Raw genomic sequence first — 26,726 nt, forward strand, 5'->3', positions numbered from 1 at the left:
TTTGCCATCCCTGGTATTGCCTCTTCATTTACCACAAATCGGAATTGTTTACACCGGCTTGCGAAAATATTTAATTTAATGTTAAAGTGATCTAATGAAAATAAAATAAAATGGCACACACGGAAAATATTCCGGTTAACACGTTCCGGAACTATTTAAATATACTAAATGATCCATCCGCCAAGGAGGAAATCAAATTGAAGGCTACACAGGAGCTGAGTGAGCACTTCGAAATGATCATGCAGAGTCCAGCGTATCCATCGTTTTTAGAGAATGCTCTCAAGATATTTATGCGAATATTGCAGGAAGGCGAACCACAGTTTATTCAGGAAAACACAATGCAGCACGTAAGAATCTGATCCCGCCGTGGATCCACAGGAGTCTCAAAAAATTGGCAAACATGTGTGCGTATGTACATACATACATGCATGTTTCGTGCTGTATGCATGTGTGTACTTGCAAACAGTGAGCCACAAAAGTTTGTTTTTTTTACCCATTTTTTATATGATTTGTTGTGAAATGCAATGCAAATACATATGTACCTTTTTGATGCAATTGTTTACAGTTTATATATTAAATTTGAATAAATTAATTTAACTTGTTTTCTTAGCAGTTGAAATTGAAGACTTTCCAGAAGTCAAAAAATCACCCATAAAAATACTTAACTAATAAATATATCTCATTATATTTTTTTTACAGATTCGTAAATTAATACTTGAAATGATCCATCGTTTGCCAATAACAGAGAATTTAAGACAGCACGTTAAATGTATTATAACAATGATGTTAAAAATCTTAAAAACAGACAACGAAGAAAATGTACTTGTGAGCCTTCGTATAATAATTGAGCTCCACAAACATTTTCGACCGTCATTTAACCCAGAAGTAAGTATTCCAATAATATTTTCAATTAATTACTTAAAACATTTTATCCTTTAGATTCAACTGTTTTTGGGCTTCGTGAAGGATATCTACACGCAATTACCAAATCATCTGTCATCTATTTTTGAAACAGCAAATGATATTTGGATAACCGATCTCAAGGACTTAAATATAGATATGCAATTGGCTGAAGCCTATTCAGTAAAAACAATTCATGTGGATAAACCACTGGAATCTAATTCGCAGCAAATCATTGTAAGTATTTATACATTCCTTGTCCATTTTTATAAAGGATACTTTTGATGGTTTTTGTTATTTACTCATTCCTTTTTTCGTTTTAGTATAATCTTCTTCCCCGCGGTGTTCTATCATTGAAAGTTCTCCAGGAGCTTCCAATCATTGTCGTTCTAATGTACCAGATATATAAAAATGCAGTTCATCAAGAAGTCTCTGAATTTATTCCATTAATACTGACTACAATTAATTTGCAGCCAACAGTCATGCAGAGGCAAGTTTTTAAAGAAACTGTTAGAAATTTTTTTTTACAAAATGTAACCATTTTTATTCATATTTATAGAAACTCAACACAAAAGGAAATTTTTGTTGACTTTATGGGTGCTCAGATTAAAACATTGTCATTTTTGGCATATATTGTGCGAATATTTCAGGTAATTATTTGAAATTTATTTAAATTATTCTATAATATTAAAATTAAACATCATTCTTATCTTACACAGGATGTAGTATTAGCCAATTCATTATCTGTAACAAACGGAATGCTTAATCTAATGGCAAACTGCCCAAAGGAAGCAGCACACCTCCGCAAAGAGTTGTTGATAGCGGCTCGGCATATTTTTGCCACAGATTTGCGGCAAAGTAAGTTAACGCTAGAAAAAAAGAATCTATTTATATATTTATAACATTAAAAATTTTTTTTTTTATCAATTTCTAGAATTTATTCCGTCTATAGAGAAATTATTTGACGAGGATTTGCTTATTGGCAAAGGAGTTACATTGGATTCTATTCGCCCATTGGCCTACTCAACATTAGCAGACTTGGCACATCATGTACGCCAAAGTTTAAGTCTTGATGTCTTAATAAAAGCCGTTAATCTGTTTTCCAAAAATGTCCACGATGAAACACTTGCCGTGGGAATACAGACAATGTCCTGCAAACTGTTGTTAAATTTAGTGGACTGTTTACGCCAACACAGTGAACTTGAGCCACAGCGTTCAAGGCAAATTCTGGCGAAGCTACTGAAGGTCTTTGTGAAAAAATTCGAAACAATTGCCAAAATACAGCTGCCATTAATTGTTCAAAAATGGTAGGCGCATTAATATAACCAAATTAATATTAATAAATATGCCTTATTTTTGTACTTTGAGCAGCAAAGGTCAATCACAATCTGGATCATCAAGTTATCTGAGTGGCACTCTATCTTCCCTACCAATGATGAATGTATCAGAATTAAAAGATGTATGTAGATTGATGAAAAGATGTTTAGTACGTGAAATAAATTTATTTATTTTCCAGGATAATATAGGAGGAGAGCAAGCTAAAACACCATCAGCTGGAGCTCAATGGGTTTGCTCAGTAAATGTTGCTGAATTTCGAAGTTTGGTCAAAACGCTTGTAGGAGGAGTTAAAACTATTACTTGGGGCTTTTTTAATTCAAAGGTAAGCTCTCATTTCAATTCGATGAACAGATCTTATGCAATGGGAAACATTTGAATTTTCTTTCAGATCTCAGATACAAGTCCGCAAGCACAAGAGAAATTATTTAGTCCTGAGATTCTATGCACGTATATTGAGTTGGTTCATTTTGCAATGGAAGCTTTGGATATATATACAATAAATGTAAATCCAAATCAGCAGCGTACATCTGGTTTAATATCACGCAGCAAGGAGGAAAAAGAAGTCTTAGAGCACTTTAGTGGAATAGTAAGTACACAAAGCATATTATAAATGTAATACAGATATTATATTTTTTTGTTTGTTTTGTTGCAGTTTCTAATGATGCACTCGCAGAATTTCCAAGAAATATTTGCCACAACAATAGACTTTTTGGTTGAAAGGATTTATAAAAACCAAAGTCTTCAAGTGGTTGCAAACTCATTTTTAGCGAATCCCACAACTTCACCGCTTTTTGCAACGGTTTTGGTAGAGTATTTGCTGGGAAAAATGGAAGAAATGGGATCCAATGTGGAACGATCTAATTTATATCTGAGGCTATTCAAACTAGTATTTGGAAGCGTTAGCCTCTTTCCAGTGGAAAATGAGCAAATGCTACGACCGCATCTACATAAAATTGTGATCCGCTCAATGGAATTGGCTTTGATTTCGGATGAGCCGTACAATTATTTTTTATTACTCCGGGCTCTGTTTCGTTCCATTGGGGGTGGCAGCCATGATTTATTGTATCAGGAATTTCTTCCATTGTTACCTAATTTACTGGAAGGACTGAATCGTCTACAAAGTGGATTTCACAAGCAACATATGCGTGATCTTTTTGTGGAACTATGCTTAACGGTTCCAGTGCGTCTTTCATCGTTGCTGCCATATCTTCCAATGTTAATGGATCCATTAGTTTCTGCATTAAATGGTTCTCCTACCTTAATAAGTCAAGTAAGTGTTGTATTGTAGAAACCGTAAGAAATGTAAAAATGATTATATATGTATATTCACTTTATTCAGGGTTTGAGAACATTGGAGCTTTGTGTAGATAATTTACAACCTGACTTCCTGTATGATCATATACAGCCAGTTAGGGCTGCATTAATGCAGGCTCTATGGAAAACATTAAGAAATCAGGATAACGCTGCATTGGTCGCTTTTCGTGTCCTCGGCAAATTCGGTGGCGGAAATCGGAAAATGATGGTCGAACCACAAACGTTACACTATGATCAAAACGAAAAGCCAATAATCTCAATTGTAACATATTTCCAAGAATATGAAGCCCCCATCGAGTTCCCAGTTGATGAAGCAATTGAGTCCGCTTTTCGGGCATTGAGCTCGAATACAACCGATCAGTTTTATAGACGTCAAAGTTGGGAAGTAATTCGCTGTTTTCTGGCTGCATTTATAAGCCTTGATGATGAGAAGCACATACTATTAAAGCTATTCACCCATGCTGACTTTGTGGAAAGCAACATTATGAATTGGTCGATATTCCAGCATAAAATTGGAGATGTCAGTGTTCGCGGAACTCATCAGACAGCTCTAATTGGCATGCTGGTTGCTTCAGCTACCAAAGATTTACGAGATTCCGTTTGCCCGGTTATGGCAGCAGTTGTAAGACATTATACAATGGTGGCCATAGCTCAACAGGCTGGACCTTTTCCCCAAAAGGGCTATCATGCATCGAGTGGAATCGATCCCATGGTGCTTATCGATGCCTTGGCCGCCTGCATGGGACACGAAGAGAAGGAACTGTGTAAACCCGGCATAGCTTGTATGGGTATCATACTCGATACTGCCACAAATATAATGGGTAACAAAGAACGAGCATGCAAATTGCCATTAATTCAATATCTGGCTGAGAAAATGACGGCCCTCTGCTACGACCGACCCTGGTACTCAAAGGTGGGCGGTTGCCAAGCCATACAATTCTTGTGCAAGCATATGTCCCTCCGTGCTCTGTACCAACATCTTTTCAATTTCCTAAAAGCATTCATGTTCGTTTTGATGGATCTCGAAGGTGATGTATCCAATGGGGCAATCGATATAACCAAAAATTATATGAAAACCATGCTGGAAATCTGCCTGAGCCCCATCAGTGTAAACTATCGTAATGATGAACTCAAAGATTTGCAAACTAAAGCCACATATGAGGTAATTCATGAGTTGGTGCGACACATCACAAGCCCCAATTGCATAGTCAGGGAAGAGTCAATGATATTGCTTAAGCACATCGGATCAATTCAATCGAAGTCCGTCTCAGAGGTTATGGATCCCCATAAGGATGTTCTAGCAGACATTATCCCGCCCAAGAAACATTTGTTGCGCCATCAACCAGCCAATGCACAAATCGGTTTAATGGATGGCAATACATTTTGTACTACCCTAGAGCCGCGACTCTTTACAATTGGTAAGTCGGTTGACTAATACTATATCGTTGTTTAGCTTAATAATCAATTGATTTTTGCAGATTTAACAAATACATACCACAAGTTGTTTTTCCACGAGTTGCTCACGTTAAGTGAAGCTGAGGATGCCACTCTAGCTAAATTAGATTGCTATAAAAATGTATCGAATCTAATACCACTAAGAACGAGTGCTTTACGAGCTCTGGCTGCTTGCCACTACATCACGGATGTGGGTTATAAGGAAAAAATTATTAATATCATCTTCAAAGTTATGGAGAATGACAAGCCAGAGTTGCAGGAGACTGCTTATATGTGCATGAAACACTTCATAACCGGAATAACACTTGAAAAGGAAAAGGTAAAGCTGCAATTAGAAAAAAGATAAAACATAATCTAAAATACTTTCTGTTTGTCAACGAAGATACAGAAGTTAATTGAAAGCAAATAGATAGTTTAATTTTTCATTTTCAATTTTCAGATTCAAGCCGCAATGAGGCCACTTCTATTAAAGTTGGGTGACCATAGAAATTTATCAATTCCAGCCATAAAGCGCTTGTCATATTTCACTCAGCTTTTCCCCCAAATGTTTAATGAGAAACTAAGTGAACAGATCTTACAGCATTGTGCAAAAATTATTGAAATATTTGTTGGCAATTACAAATGTACAAATCAGAATATGAACTTCTTTGCATCATCCAAAGGTGGAGAGTATGAACAGAAAATTGTTACTCTCATTGAGATGTTTTACCATATATCGGCTTCGCCAAAATATATTGAGAAACTATGCCAACTTGTTTTACAAACTGAGAATAATTTAATGATCGAAGCCTCTAGTCCTTATCGCGAAGCTTTGTTGAAATTTCTTCAACGATTCCCCTCAGAGACTGTTGATTTATTCACAATTGAGGCCATCATGATGGATGCCCAATGGAATAGATTCTTCATATTTATTTTAAAACATGAAAACGGTCAATCTTTTAGAACTGCGATTAAGAATCACAAGTATACAAAGCTATTGACATATTTAAATAGTGCGACCGATCTGAATCAACCTCAAAAGTATGAAGTGGCACATCAATCAGTTTTAATTATTTTCACATTAATGGAATTGGATGATCAGTGGATACCAACGAGACAGGATATTGTAGATACATTGAAGCAAATGTGGCAAAATAATCTCTATGTAACATGCATTGAGAACGTTGTATGCGATTTATGGCATTTGATTGGAAGGATTTTGTTGCTGTACTTTTCAAATAACACAAACGATATTGATCTGCTCTTTCAATTATTGCGTGCACTCTGTTCGCATTTCATTCCTGAAGTTTATTTTCTTCGGGATTTCTTACAAAATACTGTGGCCCAGAGTTTTACCGTCAACTGGAAGAGAAATGCATTTTTCCATTTCGTTGAAAATTTTAATAACAATACGATTTCTGAAGAACTAAAGGCCAAAATAATCACTGCCGTTTTGATACCGTGTTTCACGGTGAGCTTTGACAAGGGAGAAGGCAACAAGTTAATTGGAGCACCGCCGACCCCATATCAGGAAGATGAAAAGAATATTGTTTCCGTATTCATCAATAAGGTGTTTGATCCCGATAAGCAGTATGATGATGCAGTTCGAATTGCATTGCTGCAACTTGCTTGCCTTTTTGGTCGAGCGTGCATCTCAACATATTCACGATGGCGATGCCAATAATAAGAGACAAGGCAATAAGCTGCGACGCCTTATGACCTTTGCTTGGCCCTGTCTGTTAAGTAAAAACTCTGTGGATCCTACGGCACGTTATCATGGACACCTGTTGCTTGCCCATATAATAGCCAGATTGGCAATTCATAAGAAAATTGTTCTTCAAGTGTTTCATTCTCTACTAAAAGGACATGCCCTGGAAGCCAGACCAATTGTTAAGCAGGCATTGGACGTACTAACTCCTGCTATGCCTCTGCGTATGGAAGATGGCAACACAATGCTAACGCATTGGACAAAGAAAATAATTGTTGAAGAGGGTCATGCAATGCAACAATTGTTCCACATACTGCAACTTATAATCAGGCACTACAAGGTGTGTTTGTTATTTGACATTTAAAGCTTAAATTTACTCTATTCCTATTCTTCTTTATATAGGTGTATTTCCCTGTACGACATCAATTGGTCCAGCACCTAATCAACTATATGCAGCGTCTTGGATTTCCGCCAACTGCTTCTATTGAACATAAAAAATTAGCTGTGGACTTAGCTGAAGTTATTATTAAATGGGAATTACATCGCATTAAGGAGGATGAAAGAGAGGCAAAAATAGATGTACCTGAAGATGAGATGGTCAGAGATGGCCAACCAGCCACAACTAAGCGACCAGGAACGGATGCAGTAGAATTGCGCAAGAAATCTGGAGAAAACAGAGATTCCTCAGCACAAGGTAAGTGGAATTTTTGGTTTAATTACTCAAAAAAAACTTATTTTTAAATAAATATGTAGGTGCCGGACCGTTTACCAAGTCTGAGGACGTTCTGCGGTCTATAGACAAATCCTATTGCGATACAGTGCTGAACTTTTTGGTTCGTTTAGCATGTCAAGTTAATGATCCTCAACCAGGAATTATTTCTCCCGGCGAAAGTTTATCAAGAAGGTAAAAAACATAGTGTATTATTTGCAAATCCTTCTTGATCCGCTTGATCCGCCTCTCATTTTAGGTGTGTTATGTTGTTAAAAATGGCAATGCGACCCGAAATTTGGCCACAGCCTTTTGATATTAAGCTAAATTGGCTTGATAAGGTACTCACAACGGTGGAGACACCCCATCACAACTTGAATAATATATGCACTGGCATTGACTTTTTGACATTCCTGACAACCATCTTGAATGCTGAGCAATTAGTGAATATTGTGCGACCAGTACAGCGTGGTCTTTCGCTATGTATAATTCATCAAAACACTCGAATTGTTCGATTAATGCATATGTTTTTGACACGACTTATGACAATATTTCCACCTGACTCCCAGCATAAGCACGATGATCTTGATGTTTTATATAGTGCTATTAGCAAAATGATAACTGATAATCTTACATTCTATGAGAAGAGTCCACAACCAAATGCTTCGTCCTTATTTGGAACATTGATGATACTGAAAGCCTGTACATCGAATAATCCCAGCTATATCGATCGAATACTCATGCAGTTTATCAGAGTTCTCAATCGTTTGACAAAAGATCATATAAATAATAATGGTAATACCACTGCAAATGCCCAGCCCGCTGATTCGAATTCTTTAGCCCTGGAACTTTTGGTATTATCATTGGAATTGATCAAGAATCGAATATTCATTATGAGTGTGGAGATTAGAAAACTTTTCATCGGAACAATTTTGGTTAGCCTGATTGAGAAAAGCTCGGAGGTGAAAATTATCAAATGTATTATTAAAATGCTTGATGACTGGGTCAAGACAAAGGAACCAAACATTATGACCCAAGTTCCATCCATTCGTGAAAAATCTGGCTTATTGGTGAAACTAATGCAAAACGTCGAGAAGAAATTTGCCGATGAAATTGAACTTAATGTTCATTTCTTGGAAATAATTAATTATATATATCGGGATGAAGTGCTCAAGCAAACGGAGTTAACAAGCAAACTGGAAGGAGCGTTCCTTAATGGCTTGCGCTTCCAAAATCCACATATTCGTGCTAAATTTTTCGAAATTTTAGACGCTTCAATGCGACGCAGACTTCATGATAGATTGTTATACATAATCTGCTCACAGGCTTGGGACACAATCGGATCGCATTATTGGATAAAACAATGCATTGAGCTATTAATATTGACAGCAAACACAATGACTCAAATTCAATGCTCCAACGAAGCGTTCAAAATTCCAAGTATAACATCTGTGATTCCAACCAATTCGACGGACTCTCAGGAAAATTCATTTGTATCGTTCCTATCATCGCAGTCGGAATCCTTTGAGAATGTTCAAACCGTTGATGATAAAGACGACGTGTTTGATATTGATTTAAAACTCGAATTCACAGCTGTTCGAAAAGAGGATTGTCAACTGATATTGCCCAGTCGGCGAGACACTCTAATTGAATTGATTTACAAGCAAGCTGAATTTCTTGAAGCAAATCGAAATATACGAACTGATCAAATGCTAGTAGCTACATCACAACTTTGCCACGTGGATACACAGCTGGCAGAGAGCGTTTGGTTATCCATTTTTCCACGCATATGGAATATATTTTCGGAAGATCAAAGATACAACATCACAAAAGAACTAATACCATTCCTTTCTTCTGGCACAAATGTAAATCAAAAGGATTGCTCGCCAAGTACGCTGAACACATTTGTTGAAAGTTTAACCAAATGTAGTCCGACAATATATATTCCACCGAATCTACTTACTTACTTGGGCAAGTCTCATAATCTATGGCACCGGGCTATATTGGTTCTAGAGGATTTGGCAACGGCCCATTCCACACGAAACGATGCTAATGTGGAGGACATGGATACCAATCAACCTGATATGGATTCACAACAATTGAATAACATATACGATTCCCTCTCCAAAATGTACTCAGCCATGCATGAGGAGGATTTATGGGCAGGACTGTGGTTGAAATTTGCGCATTATCCGGAAACAAATGTTGCAGTTTCATACGAACAAATGGGTTTCTTTGAAGAAGCTCAAGGTGCTTATGACCTGGCTATGACGAAATTCAAGCAAGATTTAAACAGCGGACTAATAAACACGGACATTAACAGTGAACTGCTTTTGTGGGAAAAACATTGGATGCGTTGTGCCAAAGAACTCAATCAGTGGGATATTTTATTAGATTATGCTCAAACGAACAAAGAGAAAAACATGTTCCTAATTCTCGAAAGCTCATGGCGAGTACCTGACTGGAATCTAATGAAAAATGCATTAGCCAAAACGGAACAATGTTATACCAAGCATTATGGGTTTAAATTGAATCTTTACAAGGGTTATCTATCCATTTTACATCAAGAAGAGAGACAAACGGCCAGTGTTGAACGATTTGTTGAGATTGCATCGAGTCTATGTATTCGAGAATGGCGTCGGTTACCCAGCATTGTGTCCCACATACATTTACCCTATCTTCAAGCATCACAGCAGATTATGGAACTTCATGAAGCCAGTCAAATCCATCAGGGTTTGACGCAAACGCGTAATTCATCGTTGCACGATATGAAAGCGATTGTGAAGACGTGGCGCAATCGCTTACCCATTATTTCAGATGATTTGTCCCATTGGAGTGACATATTCACTTGGAGGCAACATCACTATCAAATTATAACACAACATCTGGAGCAGCAATCTGATACAGGAAGTACAATGCTAGGAGTTCATGCATCAGCCCAAGCAATCATATCCTTTGGTAAAATTGCTAGGAAGCATAATCTAACTGGAGTTTGCCAAGAGACACTGTCCCGCATCTACACTATTCCATCGGTTCCCATCGTCGATTGTTTCCAGGTAAGATGTAATAATGTAAATAATAAATTCAAAATAATAATGAGTTTTTCTTGCTTTTCTCTCTCAGAAAATACGACAACAAGTAAAATGCTATTTACAAATGCCATCGACATCGGGAAGAAATGAAATTAACGAGGCCCTTGAAGTTATTGAATCAACCAATTTGAAGTATTTCACAGGCGAAATGAATGCAGAATTCTACGCACTAAAGGGCCTGCTCTTGGCCCAAATTGGCCGCACTGAAGAGGCTGGAAAATCATTTAGTGCCGCGGCACAGCTTCACGACGGTCTTACCAAGGCATGGGCCATGTGGGGAGACTACATGGAACAGATTTATTTAAAAGAAAAACAAATCTCAGTGGCAGTAAATGCTTTAATCTGTTATCTACATGCCTGTCGTAATCAGAATGAGAGTAAAACAAGAAAATATATTGCAAAGGTCCTTTGGTTCTTGTCCTACGATAACTCGGCCAACACTTTAATAAGCACATTGGAAAAATATGTTTCGGGTATTCCACCATCCTATTGGTTACCCTGGATATCACAATTGTTGTGTTGTCTGGAACAATTTGATGGTGATGTAATATTGAATCTCCTAAGCCAAGTAAGTTTTAGCTTTATACAGATTGTCTAGGATTGTGAATAAATTTTTGAATTTTCTGTAGATCGGTAGACTGTATCCTCAGGCAGTATACTTTCCAATTCGCACTCTTTACTTAACGCTGAAAATTGAGCAACGGGAGAAGCACAAATCAGCGGAACAAGCGGTATTTGCTGGAAAGTTTTCAACATCGGTAAGTAATACCTATATGTATATATATATTCGCTGTGTACTAATATCTATTTTCTAATAGAACTCTGAAAACATGTCTTCGGGATGCGGAAGAAATAATCAAATGACTGCCCAATCTGTAAATCCCATCAAAGCGACGCCTCCAATGTGGAGATGCTCAAAAGTTATGCAACTACAACGTGAAGTGCATCCTACCATTTTAAGTTCTCTGGAGGGAATCGTAGATCAAATGGTTTGGTTCAGGGAGAGCTGGACTGAAGAGGTACTCCGCCAGCTTCGTCAGGGATTAATCAAATGTTATGCCATAGCATTTGAAAATAGAAACACAGTGGTCAATGCCACCATAACTCCGCATACGCTGCACTTTGTCAAGAAGCTGGGATCAACGTTTGGCATTGGAATTGAAAACGTGCCAGGGTCAGTCACTTCGTCTATATCGAATTCTGCTGCTTCCGAATCTCTAGCACGACGGGCGCAAGTTACTTTCCAGGATCCTGTGTTCCAAAAAATGAAAGAACAATTTACAAGTGATTTTGATTTTTCAAAACCTGGTGCCATGAAACTACACAATTTAATATCAAAACTGAAAACATGGATAAAGGTTTTGGAAACTAAAGTCAAAAAACTGCCCACATCTTTCTTGATAGAAGACAAATGCAGATTTCTATCGAACTTTAGCCAAAAGACAGCGGAAGTCGAACTTCCAGGAGAATTGTTGATTCCGTCGTCATCGCATTATTATGTTCGTATTGCAAGATTTATGCCACGAGTAGAAATAGTTCAGAAGAATAATACTGCTGCACGCAGATTATATATTCGGGGCACAAATGGTAAAATTTATCCATATTTAGTGGTTTTGGATTCCGGACTTGGTGATGCCCGACGTGAGGAGCGGGTTCTTCAGTTGAAGCGCATGTTAAATTACTATTTAGAGAAGCAAAAGGAAACAAGTCGGCGATTCTTGAATATTACAGTGCCTCGAGTGGTGCCAATTTCACCGCAAATGCGTTTGGCTGAAGATAATCCAAACAGCGTCTCGTTACTTAAAATATTCAAGAAATGCTGTCAAAAGAATAAGATTGACTATGATATGCCAATAGTTAAATACTATGAACGGCTTTCTGAAGCTCAAGCGAGAGGAACTCAAACTTCGCATACAATTCTGAGAGAAATATTTTCTGAAGTTCAATGGACAATGGTTCCCAAGACATTACTAAAACAATGGGCCCTAAAAACATTTGCTGCCGCCACCGACTTTTGGCAGTTTAGAAAAATGGTAAGAAAAACTACCCCGAACAATTGAAAAACATTTAGATATTTATTGAACTCTCTTTATAGCTTACTCTGCAATTGGCTTTAGCGTATCTGTGCGAACACGCCCTAAATTTGACCCGGCTTAATGCCGATATGATGTATCTTCATCAGGATTCAGGTTTAATGAACATCTCATATTTTAAATTTGATGTTAACGATGAGAAAAGCCAGCTGAATCAGCATAGACCAGTACCATTCCGCTTAACTCCAAATATTGGGGAGTTTATCACAAATATTGGTATATCAGGACCATTGTCAGCGGCAATTGTGGCCACAGCTCGTTGCTTCATTCAGCCAAATTATAAATTAAGTTCTATATTACAAACCATTTTGCGGGATGAGATAATAACGCTGCAAAAGAAAGGCTTTAGAGAGTGCAAACTATCGGAGGGGAATGAAGAGCGTTATTTGGACAACTCAATGGAGCATACAGTTAATGTTGTTAACGCAGCCGTTGACATTATAATGATGCGATTTAACAAAATATCCTATTTCGATAGCATTGAAGTGAAGAAAGTCTCAATGCTTATACAGTCCGCCACAAATATTGATAACCTCTGCCGAATGGATCCCGCATGGCATCCTTGGTTGTAAGTTAGTTTTAAGATTAAAGTTAATATCGATCTATATGTGTATTAGAAAGACAAATAAATTAAAAAATTTTAAATACAATGTCTCGGAATGTGCAAGGACAGAATTGTGTCAGGAAAGAGGAATTCTAACTATTATTACCTATTAACAGTTTGTCAGTGGAATAGATTTGCTGGATAGCTAACGATTTAAGCCATTTTGTTTGTTACAAAAGTTCTGGCTGAAATTAATAAAGTTAATGTACATGGATATATCTTATTTTATTTATTAAGTAATCATATCCGCATATTTGATTTATAAGGAATTTAATCTGTTACAATTAATTATGATTATAATACTATAAACCTATGCAAAATAAAAGAAACTATATCGTTAATTGTATGAATAATTTAAGATTTAAATACTTTTGTGTGTGTGTGTGTGTTTATGAGTGTGTGGGTGTGTCTATCTCTAATAAAATAATTAACAAACAAATATACACTTTATAATTGTTTTCGAACCATTTCAGACAGCAATGCAGATTCATTATTGGACATAACTGCTCCACCTCCTCCCCCCAGCACTTCCGGCACCACCTCCTCCGCCACCGCCACCGGTTGAATCTTTATTTCTATAAGAAGCACTAGGACCACGCTGAATGGTTCTATCCTCATAACGCGTACGTCCCTGAGATGCCATTGGTCTGTTAAGAGTGTTATTTGCATTATTTGGAGAGCTTGGCGGTGTACTGTGAGCACAAAAGTTTTTGTTAACGAAATCCTGTTCCTTCCAGCCGTTCTTTTTGTATACATCTCGCAGCTCGTGATGCTGCCACATGGTGTACAGAACTTGACTAGCAAACTTAATAACGCATGAAGTGTATTTCTCTTTTCGTCTCGTTATATTCATAAGGCGATCAACTCCACCAGCATCCAAAAGCGAGCGTGAGAATTCCGGATTTTTCTTGATTACCTCATTTATTGTAGCTAGTACAGCCGTAATGGTATCATCCGAGGTGTTTTGGTCGTGTTGTGCATTGCCGGAGGGAAGCTTCTGAACTAAATCGCGCATTGCGTATTTACCAATTAACTCCTTATTGCGTTGATCAATAGCAAGGTTTCGCAAGGCAGTGGCCACCGCACATACAACGCGATCCACTTCCATTCGTAACAGTTCCACCAATATCGGTAGACCCTTCTCCTTCCGTACTGTAGCACGAATGTCAATGCTGGGCTGCCAGTAGCAGGCAGATAGATTTTGTATGGCTCCAGCAGCTGCCTCAAGAGTCTCGGGATTAGAGCAACTCTGAAGTAATGAGAGGTAATATTGAACCACTTCCGGTTGCCATAGCTGTTCGTAACCTTTTTTTATTTGATTGCTGGTTGAACTCTTTGAATACTCTGTCGAGAAGCTGCAGTCCTGTTGAGCTTCACTAAGAGCCAATTCTTTCTTCTTTTTACTTGTTCCAAAGCAGCCTAAATTTTCACCTAAAATACATAAATTTATTACTTATTATGAGTCAAAAATTGAAGGGAGTCAAATATTTACCTTTTGACGAAGATGGAATAACCCTTTCGTGTGTTATAAACGGATGCTTGTCGTAATTGGGATCTTCTACCTCCTGACATCTATACGAGAGATTGCGTAGAATACAAACACAATTCTCGACTGTCTTATTTCCAATGTTATTCTTTTCGATGGCTGTTCGTACTACATAGAGGAGACACTCAACTAAATGCTCACAATTGCGAAGGCATCCTCGTGCGTGTTCGCCAGCAGAACTAACATTTCGCAAAACTCCGGAAGCATTTCGGAATACAGTTGAAAAGCATGTCTCACCGCAGCACACTGGATCCCAGCCGGAATGTGGTTTTATAATGTTGCACACAATAGCAGTTAGAGCTTCATCAATAATTGACCGCTTAATATCTTCACAGGACGACATATTCCAAAGAACTCCAGTGACCAATTCCTTAACTTCGGTTTCTTGAGATCGGCAAAGAAGATGAACTAAAGCTTCGATTCCACCAGCGTTTTTAATGCCACGTTTATTTTCGTCATTTTGTCGACCATAAGATAAATTGCGCAAAGCTCCACATGCATTTCTAAAAATAAAATAAAACAACTTAGTTTATGGAATATAATAATAGTATAATAATACTGCGTTCTAAATTGAATTTTTAGGCAATCGAACTCAGAATAATTGCTTACTTGTGAATTTCTGGAGCATCATAGGACAATAATCTGATTAGCGGTGGTATCCCACCCAAAGATCTTGTACGTTGTTTGTTTGGATCATCCATATAACATAAATGCTGCAAATATGCCGCCGCATTGGCTTTAATCGCATTATTGGGATTGCTTAGAAAGCTTATCACTTCAGACAGATTAGGATCGCGCCACCGCATTGTTGAGCATAGGTCACTATCAGATCCGCCAATAAAATCATCCTTCTCTCCAATTCGGGGAGGCACTGAACTTAGGGAAGCCATGGCAAATTGTGGTAATTTAAAATCGACTTGTCCATCGAAGGGTCTGCATTGTGCATCACGCACAACGTCCGATCCATTCAAATTGTCATCGAAAGGCCTTGCAGTAAATGGTTTTACGCTGGTACTAGCTCCAGCCAGCCCATACTGAGCTTCTGTGGTGTAGCCATAAGGTACCACCGATTCATCGGCATAGTGCGATTCAACAGCACAGGGCATACCGGATACACCATAATCGGGTGCATCATCAAATTGTCCAGCTTGAATGTACCGCACGGCTGGGGCCATTGAATGATTTTCAATGCCAGGAATAGCCACCTCTTGGCCAGTGGCATCAAGTTTATTCTGCTGACCAATTATCGAACAATGTGGCCCAATTTGTGATATGGCTCCAATTCCAGGTGGCTTTGTTATATAGATCGGTGCATTTGTGTATCCAGCTGCAGTGAATTGTTCAAAATTTTGAAATGTCGTATATTGGGCCTGCATATGGCCAGCCTCTGGTACCAGCGATGGGTCCATATTCAAGTTCTGTGCAGGATTCATGATGACAGCTGAAAAATAAATAAAACATTTATATAATTGCAATTTTATTCATATACTTTATATATATATTTGAAAAGTTTTTAACTTCTTGGACAATCGAAAATTATGTTTTTATAATAAAAACAAGCTGCATTTACTAACAAAAATGCAAACATATAAACATAATTTTATCTTAAATCATCGTAAATCGACATATTTTATATCAAACTACTACATGTCTCCTCATACTGTGTTACTAAACTAATTCATTGAATATTTTTGATTTGATTTGCTTGGTAAAAATAAATATGTATCTTGAAATTGTATCTGTCTTTGCGAGTAATTAAAAGTGCTATTTTTATGTTTTTTAAGTATAAAAGGTAATTATTACGGAAATTATTGAGCAACGTGATATCAGTAGAAATAATTGGAATGCGATTGCTTGTGGCGATTGGTAATGGGTGGGGTGGAGTGCACTGAACGTGCACTTTTTAAAAATTAATTTTGATAAGCAATGAGCAATGGAATGATATGAATGCATTAAATAAATCCCCAGATATACTTGGGAAACAAGACTTAAGACCCATCCAATTCATTGGACGTTTGTTAAAAAAAAAAAAACGATTTATTTAAGCAACTATTAGTAAAGTTTATGATGCTTGCTAAATAAAATAAATAAATAAAAGAAGGGTGTAAATTTTCATAGTAAAGTTGAAATTGAATTCGTTTTGGCTTTCATACATACACACACCGGCACAAGGCAAGGCAAGGCAGGTGACAAGTGGCTAATGTTTGATATAACTTGAGTTAGGTCCAAGTTCGGTCTAATTTGATTTTATACATACATACATATGTATGTATTAAGTATAAATATATATATATATATTTATGCCGATGTACACATAATGTATGTAAAAGCAAATGCCACGCCCCTTTTGAAAGAATGTATATGTAGTGAATACATACATGCATACAATAAAACGATTATCAATCGCGCCTACATTATATATTCACTTGTTTACGTTAAATTAAAAAAAATTCATTTAAATATGACACATATATACACAAAGAAAGTGTGCATACAAACAAACGAGTATATACATTTGTATATGAATGTATTTGTGTATGCGAAACTTCACTATTCAAATTAATTTCACTGAACCGAAGACGAGCGTTGAGTATGTACATTCGTATGTACATATATGTATGTACATATGTATGTATGTATGTCCACAAGACTCTGTGTATGTACATAAAAACAGATTATCGATTTTTCACACTAACCGGGAGTTGTTTGAGCTATGCCGCTTTTACATTAGAATACACTTTGATATTTTATCAATAATAATGACTCACATGTACACATTGGGTTTATGCCTAGTTGCACACAAGTGCAACTACTGCATTTTTAATTAAAGATTTCTATGTATATATGTATGTATGTACATACATACATAGATTTTATAAGCCCAGCCTAAGAAACTTGCAAACTTAAATTCTCCGTTAACTCCACCGTTTAAACTTACCTTCTTATTTGATTTTTGAATATAGATTTGAAAACTATATAGTCGAAATTAATGTGGCATCATTCATCTGCAAATTGAATCACTCAGGCCAACAAAAAATTGTTATTTTTTTTAACACTAATTAGGAATTCATGTGGCATTATTGTGGAGTTGCCCAGCTTGAATTCGCCCAGCAATCGATAGTTTCTATCGTACAAAATTTGTTCTGAAGGCAACATTATTTCTCAAAATGATTTTAAAATTTGATTCCAGAATATTAAACAACAGAAACTAAACATATTTCAAATTGCACCTATTTTTCAAAAATGTTTTTTAATCTAAAAAATAATAATTATCTTAAGATGCTCGAAATGTCAGTCTGATTTTAAAATCAAAATATGTCCGAGTTAATTATTAAGCGATCTGTGGCCTATTATTCTTAATACAATATGAGTAAGAATCAATTATGAAAATGTTTGCAAATATATAAAAGTTTTAAATGGAAATCGTCGTTATCCATAGAATTAAAAATATCAAAATGAAAAAAATTTAAACTTAAAAACGAATCTAATGACAGGATGTTTAGATAAATTTCTTACCTATTAAATTTTTTATAATTTCTTATGAATTTCCTATCGCAAATGACAATTTAGTAATTACACAGCGACGCTACCTTGACACACTATAAAATGTTCATTTTACAACACCGATAACTCGCCAAGGCAACCCTGCGCGTTACTCAGTTTGACAGCCGGAAATAAAAAATTCCTTTTCTACCGTACTTCTGAACGTGTAGTACGTAAATTTTGGGTTTTAGCATCTGAAAAAGTAACTACCCAATGTGAGTTTTGAATTAAATGTGTAAAGTCGTCAATTGCTAAACTGTTGTTTACTATTTTTTTATACAGATGCCACGTGAAATTAAAGAAGTCAAGGACTTCCTCAACAAAGCACGTCGGTCCGATGCGCGTGCCGTGAAAATCAAGAAGAATCCCACAAACACCAAGTTCAAGATTCGTTGCTCTCGCTTCCTCTACACACTGGTTGTGCAGGATAAGGAGAAGGCTGACAAAATTAAACAGTCTCTGCCCCCAGGCCTGCAAGTTAAGGAAGTCAAGTAAATGCATTGTATCCAAACGCATCGTCGAATATCTCGATGGTCGTGTCGCGGTGGCTTGAATTAAGTTTTAATAAAAATAAAATGCATTCTTTGTAAAATCGGTGTTGTCAATGTGTGGAACACCGGTAACACAATCAACCAATTAACGTGAACTATCAATTCAATCGATCTTTTTTTGTTTGATTCGCCAGTGAAAAATTTGCAAGTGCTGTTGCTGTCGACGTAGTAGTATTTTGTTTTTAAACAACGTTAATGTGACGGCGCTGTCACAACTTGCCCTTGCTAGAAGTTTTGGCTGTAGATCCAGATGTAGAATTGTGAATCCTCAGGCTCTATATGTTTGGATACTAATTGTGTAACCCGCCGAGTTCTATATATAAGACCATTCATAGAAAACATTCCTACTCTCTATCTACTATGAATCCAGGTTTAGCCGGGAAGAATTTCGTTTCCATGTTGATATAGTGGATATATGAATAACTGGGAGTCACAATTGACAATGTTGGAGCTGAATTTAGTTAAAATGTCGCTCACTCAAGATTCTTGAAGAATAGCAAAGTCTTTTGGCTCTCATTCTGCACATAAAATTTGGAATAGGTATAAAATTCTTACTTAAGCCGTATGTCAAATAAGGAACAATGCAAAACTAGTAATTAACGACGCTGGACGACGCTGGATTCTTCTAAATTCCAGAACTTGTGTGTAGTAAACTATGTTAAACCTAGACGAACGTATATAGTTATCCGAGGTTGATCCAATGAAGAATTACACCTTTGAATGTAAACCTGTTACTAACCAAGTTATATTGATAAACTCCTATGAATAAGCAAGTCTTTATAGTATAATATATTTTACAGCGGATAGATTGAAACTACATACATATATGTATGATCTATATATTTGCAGTTTACTATTTTGTAATTCTAAAAAGAATTTAACTCCCAAATATGACAAAACATATTGGTCAACTATTACAATTCATGGAATTAGTTAAGAAACACTTAAATAACAATTACCATTTCTATTCTGGGAATCGCAACAACTATTCATATACGATTATGTATTGCCAGGCATAATTTTTACCTGTTGACCTCTTCAGGGGTTTAAAAAGTTAGTTTTCGAAAATTGTATATAATGTATTTTGAATGGCTTTAATTCTGAGAATACAATTTTACAATGTGTATAAAATTTTATTTATATATTCTTACATCGATAATTAAGATTAAAATAAGTTATTTTATAAGGTGGTTTCTAAATCTTTGGAATTACACAAAATGGCTTTCCCACTAAGCAACTCTGGTCGAACAAATGTATCTCAAGACTTTGGTGTTTTCATTTTGAATTTGTGTACTGAATCGCTTGAGAGAGTGACAAACAAAACTTATTTAAGTAATAACTAGACTTCTTCGTGATGAAGGAGGAGTAATGTAGGTTTAGTTAGCAAAAACATCTGCAATTTCACATCGTTTGAATACATAAGAAACGGAGTTAAAGCAGGACGATTTATAAATATAAAAGAGATCAGCAGACTATGTATGTGTGTATGCTTATACGTACATACTTACATTATAGTTAGATTTGTTAGCTGTTCTTCGTTTTCGGTCTGAACAAATGATTTACTTATAATATATGATTGTCAGTTTTCACTAGTACCTTATTATTTTTGGTCGATTAATTATAGATTTTCAAAGCGTTTACTTTTTTAAAAGTATATCAAATTTTAAAAACCAAAAACACCATGTGCTATATGCTGTAAGTACTTAAAGGTTACGAATTTCTTAGCTGCATTAGTACTAAAAGCCATAAGGGCAAACCCACTGGAATTATCTTGGAACTCTGAGAACTTAATTGAGCGCTATCAATGAATGTATGATAGGGGCAAGAGCTGGGCTGTTTAACAAATGTTGTAAAATTTGGATAACGTATTATCTCCGAGGGCTGAAAGGAATATTATTTTTTAATTAGATGAACATGATTTGTAAATTTAAAAAAACTTACAATTGATATAGATTCATTAGCGATGCGGCAAAAGGTCATATGTTTTCCAGTTATCATCGCTTGTTCAACACGTTTGGTAAATAGCGGCTCTGACCAAGGTAATTGGTTTAGATGAGACATGAAAGAACGATCGTGAAATTCAACAGGATCTGATATAAGCAATTTGTCTGAAAATTAGAAAATTGAAATGGTTTTTAATAAAATCAAAACCAACGAATATCTCATATTAACTTACTCAATAAGGACTCCTCGTAAAGTATATCCTCAGCGCTCATATTAGCGTGACTTTTCTTTGTCTTTGCGTATATCGTATTTGGTATATAGTCCAAAAGGTTCCCATTATAGAGAAATAAGTTCTCAACATCTGTCATGTTTAGCGAATAGAACTGAAGGACTCCAAACATTTCGAAGAACTCCCGCACCGGTGTCATGCTATAGCATCCAGATAAATCAATTTTCGGATAATATGTGATGAATGACAAACACATTTCCTGTTTGGTGGAATATCCACCAAAGGTAGGACGACTGCGATGCAGTGTCTCATAGGCGCAGTCTGTTATGATGTAATCACCCGGCAAGACGACTGTCTCATTGGCCAGCTGATGGACTTGTTGATATCTGTAATCATAGTTATCGTCCTCGATGATGCGCTCCAATTCCAGACCATTTCGGATATGGCGCAAGCTCATTTTGCGACCAGCGCGATGCGAATGCAATGTGACAGATACAATTTTAATACCATCATCCGGAAACATCTGCAGATAAATATAGTTTTACAATAATTAATCACTCACAGATAACTGAAGGTAAATGTATACGTACCACGCTGGAGCATGCTGGCCCACAAATACCAACATTACGGAACAATTTTTGATGGGGTGGAATTAGTTGAGTATCGGAAACAGATACGCCACTCATAAAAATACCCGCATCATTTGGACGGAGATGTTGTGTGTAGTGTATTCGAAAACCAGAATGATCGATGGCTATATATACAAAAGGGAAAACCAACGTTTAAGTTGTCATCGTTATCTGATCGAGTAAACTTTTAACTTACCATGTATATCATTGGGATTATCGTAGTGAATTTCGAGCATGTAATATGTAGCACCCGACGATCCGCCTATGGGTATGCCAGCATGTTGAGGTAGAAACTGTCCAGTGGAACCAATTGACCAGACGGCCACTGGAGTAGAGCAGGAATCCCAATCGCGTGGCGTTAAAAGATTACTATTGCATACAGTGCCAGAGCTTCTAACCCAAACATCCCACGATGCGGGATCAGAACCAGGAAAGGATTTAACTGAGCACTCAAACAGATTCATATGATGGACCAGATTCTTGTGGGACTTTCCAGAGCGTGTCAACAATGCCTCATAGCCAATAATATGTTGCTTCTCGTTCAGCTTTGGAGCCCGCACAATTTTGCACCAATAGAGGTTATCCATCGATGGTTCGATTGTCACATTATTGACCGTAACGTCCCACTTATTCACCGGTGACTTGTCAGTTGAGTGGGGCGCATGATTGGGATGCTTGCGAAACAAGGGACCCAACAAATGCAGGGACTTGGCACCTCGGTTCTGGCCGTGACCCTTTAAACTGCCGTGTATCGGATCGGTGTCACCATATGACCAAAGAACTTTAATAGTATCCCTTGTGAAGGGTAAATCATAGGGATCGCATGTTTCAATTTGACGCCTAAATTCCATGTGCGTGTGAGTATTATTCTGATAACCGCCAACAACATGATAGTTTTGTGTATCATCTTGCAGGGGTGCTCCATGCGGCTGATGTGTTGATCCATGGCAATCCTTTAAGAAAAGAGGCAAACGATTACTCTTACAGAACACTTAATTGATGATGCTTTAAAACTTCTCAACGAAATAAGGAATCAAAATGGAAAACATCTTTATTTCGCCATAGAATGTTCCCCTATTAAACGATTTGTAAGCATGTATCTAAAGTAAATACTGCCAAAACATGCAGGGCGATAGAATTTCAATATTTCACCACCACTTTGTGGGCTTCAGATGGATTGCAGCGGAAATTGTGCGAACCCATCTACATATATACATGTGTGTGTGTGTGTGTGTGTGTGTGTAAATACACCAACAAGAATATGTATGTATGTGTGTATAGAATGTGAACTAACCAAAGCATTCCGTTCTCCTGTTCGATCATCAACCCATAGGAGCACCATATCCGCGCTTGCCATATTTCCATGTTTGGAAAATCCAAGTCCAATGAATCCTTGTGTATTTACCGTAACCGCAAAGTGAATCTCATCGCCGATGATCCACCATTGCAATAAATACAGTCCATTCGAGTCCATCACTTCCTGGCGCTGCCAGTTATGATGCTGAACGGACCCACGCTTGTCGACTACATCGTGCTCCCTTGGAGCGTGAACGTGATGATGGCTGTGTGTGTGTGCTGAATCAGTTTGAGGATAAGAACTGGAACTTCCGGATTGAAATACTATAATTAAAGCGCACAACTGTGCAATTCCTTGAAGCAACATTTGCACAATCTATTTGTAATCAATTGCAGATGATCTTGAAATTTTCGTCACTCAAAAATACTTTATTTCTGCATTTACTGCAACAACAACTGGCGATCTCGAGTACATGTACACAAATAAAATGTTTAGGACGCGTTCCATTTCGCTGGCCGGCGGCAGATGTTTCGAAGCAACAAACGCACACACATACACCAATACATGCAAAAGAGCGAGCCTGTGTACTCCAACCCAGGTAACAAAAAAACCAGAGGGCCGGGGATAACTTCGACCGGGCCGAAGTTTGTATACCCTTGCACAGTCATTAACAGATACAGATTAAACTACAAAGCAATCACGTTAAAAGTAACGAAGTTGTTGACAAAAGTCACTGTTTTCGGCCGATCGTTCCTATGGGAGCTATATGATATAGTCACCCGATCTTAATCAAATTTGGCAGAGTCGTTTATAAGTGTAATAAGCTTACTAATATTAAATTTCAACAATAATTTCGACAATAGTTCGAAAAATAACGAAGTTGTTAAGAAAAGACAATGCCTACATGCTCTGTAATATACCCTTTTTGCAAGGGTATAAAAAAGAAACGAAGTCTCATACATATGCCTTTATTTATACATACATACATACACAGTGGTGGCCACAAATGTAGGACTTTTTGTGTTGTCACACTTTAATTTCAGTTTCTGTTGTAAATGGCGTTAGTTGTTCCGAATTTCAAACCGTTTTTATTGGATTTACTTTAATTAACGATAACTTGTTAATGTAATATAAACGACTCTTTTACAAGATAACTTAAACTTAAAATAAATTAATTTAAAAAGGAATTGCTTAGAACTCCTATTTTGAAAATATTACTTGTAAAATCAAAATTGTTTTAAAACATTTGATTTTGATGAGTAAGTACATACAAGCCGGACTCGATTATCCATGATGCTGATAAGCGGTGGCCCCGATTAACCGTAATGGCCAAAGATTAATCTATTATCCGTGATGGCAGATTATTTTTATTTTTTTTCAACTTTTTGGCCTCATGTTTTTAGTAAAAAAATTAATGTATAAATACATACTTAATGAATTAAAAAATATGGGTAAACTTCTTAAATTAATGTTTACTTGTAAAATAATAAGAATATTAAAGAACTGTATTGTTATTCGATTAACCGCAAAATTCGATTATCCGTAAGGCTTCTGGTCCCGACAGTCACGGATAATCGAAGCCCGACTGTATATCTTAAAACAGTCCTCGGCTAACGAACATAATTCGTTCAAGCATCTTGACCGTTTAACCACTTTTCCCGTACTAATCAATCCCGGTTGAAAAAAATAACAGTTATTATTAATATAAAATAATTCCAATATAAAAATTTTAAGTTCAGCTTTCTTGAAGAAAAACTTTTAACACTTTTAGAGAAATTAATATAAATGGATGGAGAGTCTAAAATAAACAAACGAGAGTTTAAAAGAAGTTTTTTTGCAATAGAAACTTGCATCTGGAAATATGTAATCAGAGTTCTTTGAAAATAGAAAAAAGTTCGATGAGATGGTTTAGGAATCGAATGATCTCAGTGGAAAATGACATAACCTTAGTAATGCACAACTTAACAGATGGCAGTGAGTTCGTTTGATCATAGGGGAGAGCACTTTTCCAATGAGTTGGCACTTCCTGAATTGATTTAATCCTGTTGGCAAATACTCTGGGTACTTTGTGTTCAATCTCCGTTTCATAATTACATAAATTTTGCAAGAGCTATTCAAGGAGCTATTCTAAAACGGTTATAGCCTTTAACTACATATATCCTAAATTTATAAACTATCTTCAAAGGTGAAAACTCTATAATCATTATATATGTATGTAGCAGACTGGAAGAGTCTCCAAAGTTGAATCTCCGTCTCGATACCAAGTTCTTAACTGGATGTCTGGTTCAAGCCACCTCGCAGCTTATGTATGTACATACATGAATATATAGAATTACATTATTAGTTATTAAGTACATAAGTACATTTTGTTTTTACTTTGTCTTGGCTTTCCTTTAACATTAGCACAGCATCCACGTCCTCTCTCTGGGGCAGATAGAAGAAAACTTTTCAAACTGACCGATACTTCATTACTTAGTTATGGTCATTAAATAGACCCTACTCAAAAAACTAAGAAAAATTCATTAGGGGAATGAGTGGAACAAGAGGCAATACTCTCTTCCTCTAATTTTTTCTCCTAAGGGAGTTAAACGGTAGCAAGAAAGAGCCAGCAAATTGTGACCGGGGTTGTTTTTTCCAGCAAGGGAGTGATCCTTTTCAGAGAATATTATACACTCTTCATTTAAATTCTCAATTCGAGTTTTTGTAAAGCAGTGCAGCAGTTCACTTCCGTTTCATTTCAATGATTCCTAACTAGGAATTGTCTGTAAAGTATGTCTCGTTCTTTTATGAGATCTAAACTTTCCAGTCCATTTCATGTCAGCTCAAGCTTGTTATGTCTTCCGCTTGAGTACAGTGACTCCTCTACAAGACATAGGAACTTTAAATTTAGAACTTTGTTCTAGATAAAGCCTCCGATTACGGCATTAATAAGCCAAAGAGTCGTTTTAAGCTAATTAGAGCCTCTTAAGTTTAAAACAAACCTTACATTTCTTAGATATTAAAAATGAGACCTACATATGTACATACCACTCACTTCATCTAACAAATGAATTTATCAGTTTACATAACAAACATGCGAATTTAAGGCTTATATATTTATTTTTAAAAAAACAACTGCTTTAATTGAATAACAAGCGAATCCAAAGCAATCAAATTTTGATAGATGCAACGGAAGATTGAACTCTATGAAACAATTTTGACTTTCTGCTTTGGTAAAAAGCTATTTTTATCAAGCATCTGCATCCGTTTCCGATGTGAAAAATATTATGAAATAACCCTGGCTAATATATGTACATAAACATATGTTTGTATTAATGACATATGTATATTAATAAGCCAAGAGATATCCGCACTACTTTTAATTATTTATTTTGATTCGCATAGGAAAAGGGATGCACAACTCAGCAAAGCAAAGCCATAAAATGATAGATTCATGGTATGCGAATACTAAACGCTAACTAGACTAGTCTCTCTATTCAGCTAAGTTGTTGTTTATGACAGTTGAGATACAGACATATCTATCTATCTCAAGCTCGTCTGGGCCATGTCTGCATAGTGTGGTATTACAATGAATAGACTGTTGAAACAAAAACCACTCTCACTTTCAGGCCATACAAATGGTCGGTTGGATGTGGGGTCTCCTAGGCTCTCGTCGTGGTGAGTTTGCAAGCGAGTTGTAAAGCTGTTGTTGTTCCGTGTTTAAGCCAAGCTTTTTGGCAAGCTAGTGCACTGCATTGTATCTCGAGAAATATTTTGTATCTCAAAGATACATTTGTAGCTCAGATCAACAGTTAA

The 26,726-nt window shown here is 36.6% G+C and overlaps 4 protein-coding genes across 4 annotated transcripts; 2 read left to right on the plus strand and 2 right to left on the minus strand.

Moving 5' to 3' along the window:
* The first annotated feature begins 38 nt into the window (after positions 1-38).
* Nipped-A (Transcription-associated protein Nipped-A) lies at positions 39-13,533 on the plus strand. The gene is given in 22 exon segments (XM_068291973.1): positions 39-347; positions 700-885; positions 940-1,137; positions 1,224-1,390; positions 1,460-1,550; positions 1,620-1,758; positions 1,835-2,207; positions 2,272-2,359; positions 2,417-2,560; positions 2,627-2,824; positions 2,891-3,508; positions 3,578-4,970; positions 5,031-5,326; positions 5,447-6,622; positions 6,624-7,034; positions 7,097-7,388; positions 7,448-7,598; positions 7,663-10,459; positions 10,527-11,063; positions 11,125-11,253; positions 11,314-12,528; positions 12,591-13,533. Coding segments are annotated over 22 exon segments (11,406 nt in total). The 5' UTR covers positions 39-110; the 3' UTR covers positions 13,161-13,533.
* p120ctn (adherens junction protein p120) lies at positions 13,399-17,823 on the minus strand. The gene is made up of 4 exons (XM_068291974.1): positions 17,677-17,823; positions 15,348-16,179; positions 14,685-15,241; positions 13,399-14,623 (listed from the first exon to the last, which is right to left on the minus strand). The coding sequence occupies exons 2-4, from the start codon at positions 16,169-16,171 to the stop codon at positions 13,683-13,685; spliced, it is 2,322 nt and encodes a 773-aa protein (XP_068148075.1). The 5' UTR covers positions 16,172-16,179; positions 17,677-17,823; the 3' UTR covers positions 13,399-13,682.
* Positions 17,824-18,367: 544 nt separating this feature from the next.
* On the plus strand, positions 18,368-18,917 carry RpL38 (ribosomal protein L38). The gene is made up of 2 exons (XM_068290541.1): positions 18,368-18,496; positions 18,564-18,917. The coding sequence occupies exon 2, from the start codon at positions 18,564-18,566 to the stop codon at positions 18,774-18,776; it is 213 nt and encodes a 70-aa protein (XP_068146642.1). The 5' UTR covers positions 18,368-18,496; the 3' UTR covers positions 18,777-18,917.
* Positions 18,918-19,890: 973 nt separating this feature from the next.
* Positions 19,891-23,454, minus strand: LOC137577146 (MOXD1 homolog 1). Its single transcript, XM_068290540.1, has 6 exons — positions 22,929-23,454; positions 21,831-22,587; positions 21,596-21,759; positions 21,009-21,528; positions 20,774-20,940; positions 19,891-20,713 (listed from the first exon to the last, which is right to left on the minus strand). Exons 1-6 carry the CDS (start codon positions 23,295-23,297, stop codon positions 20,543-20,545), a joined length of 2,148 nt encoding a protein of 715 aa, XP_068146641.1. The 5' UTR covers positions 23,298-23,454; the 3' UTR covers positions 19,891-20,542.
* Between the last annotated feature and the right edge of the window lie 3,272 nt (positions 23,455-26,726).

The sequence above is a fragment of the Drosophila tropicalis genome, unplaced genomic scaffold, assembly GCF_018151085.1.
Source record: "Drosophila tropicalis isolate 14030-0801.00 unplaced genomic scaffold, ASM1815108v1 contig_593, whole genome shotgun sequence".
NCBI lineage: Eukaryota > Metazoa > Arthropoda > Insecta > Diptera > Drosophilidae > Drosophila > Drosophila tropicalis.

Bases quoted from the DNA above. Each gene is read 5' to 3' on its own strand.
- p120ctn (XM_068291974.1), bottom strand. From the start codon at position 16,171: ATGAATCCTGCACAGAACTTGAATATGGACCCATCGCTGGTACCAGAG. The intron at 15,242-15,347 runs GTAAGCAATTAT...TTTTATTTTTAG, and splicing joins GATGCTCCAGAAATTCACAA to AAATGCATGTGGAGCTTTGC. The intron at 14,624-14,684 runs GTAAATATTTGA...TATGTATTTTAG, and splicing joins TATTCCATCTTCGTCAAAAG to GTGAAAATTTAGGCTGCTTT.
- RpL38 (XM_068290541.1), top strand. From the start codon at position 18,564: ATGCCACGTGAAATTAAAGAAGTCAAGGACTTCCTCAACAAAGCACGT.
- LOC137577146 (XM_068290540.1), bottom strand. From the start codon at position 23,297: ATGTTGCTTCAAGGAATTGCACAGTTGTGCGCTTTAATTATAGTATTT. The intron at 22,588-22,928 runs GTTAGTTCACAT...CTTTTCTTAAAG, and splicing joins CAGGAGAACGGAATGCTTTG to GATTGCCATGGATCAACACA. The intron at 21,760-21,830 runs GTAAGTTAAAAG...TTGTATATATAG, and splicing joins TAATCCCAATGATATACATG to CCATCGATCATTCTGGTTTT.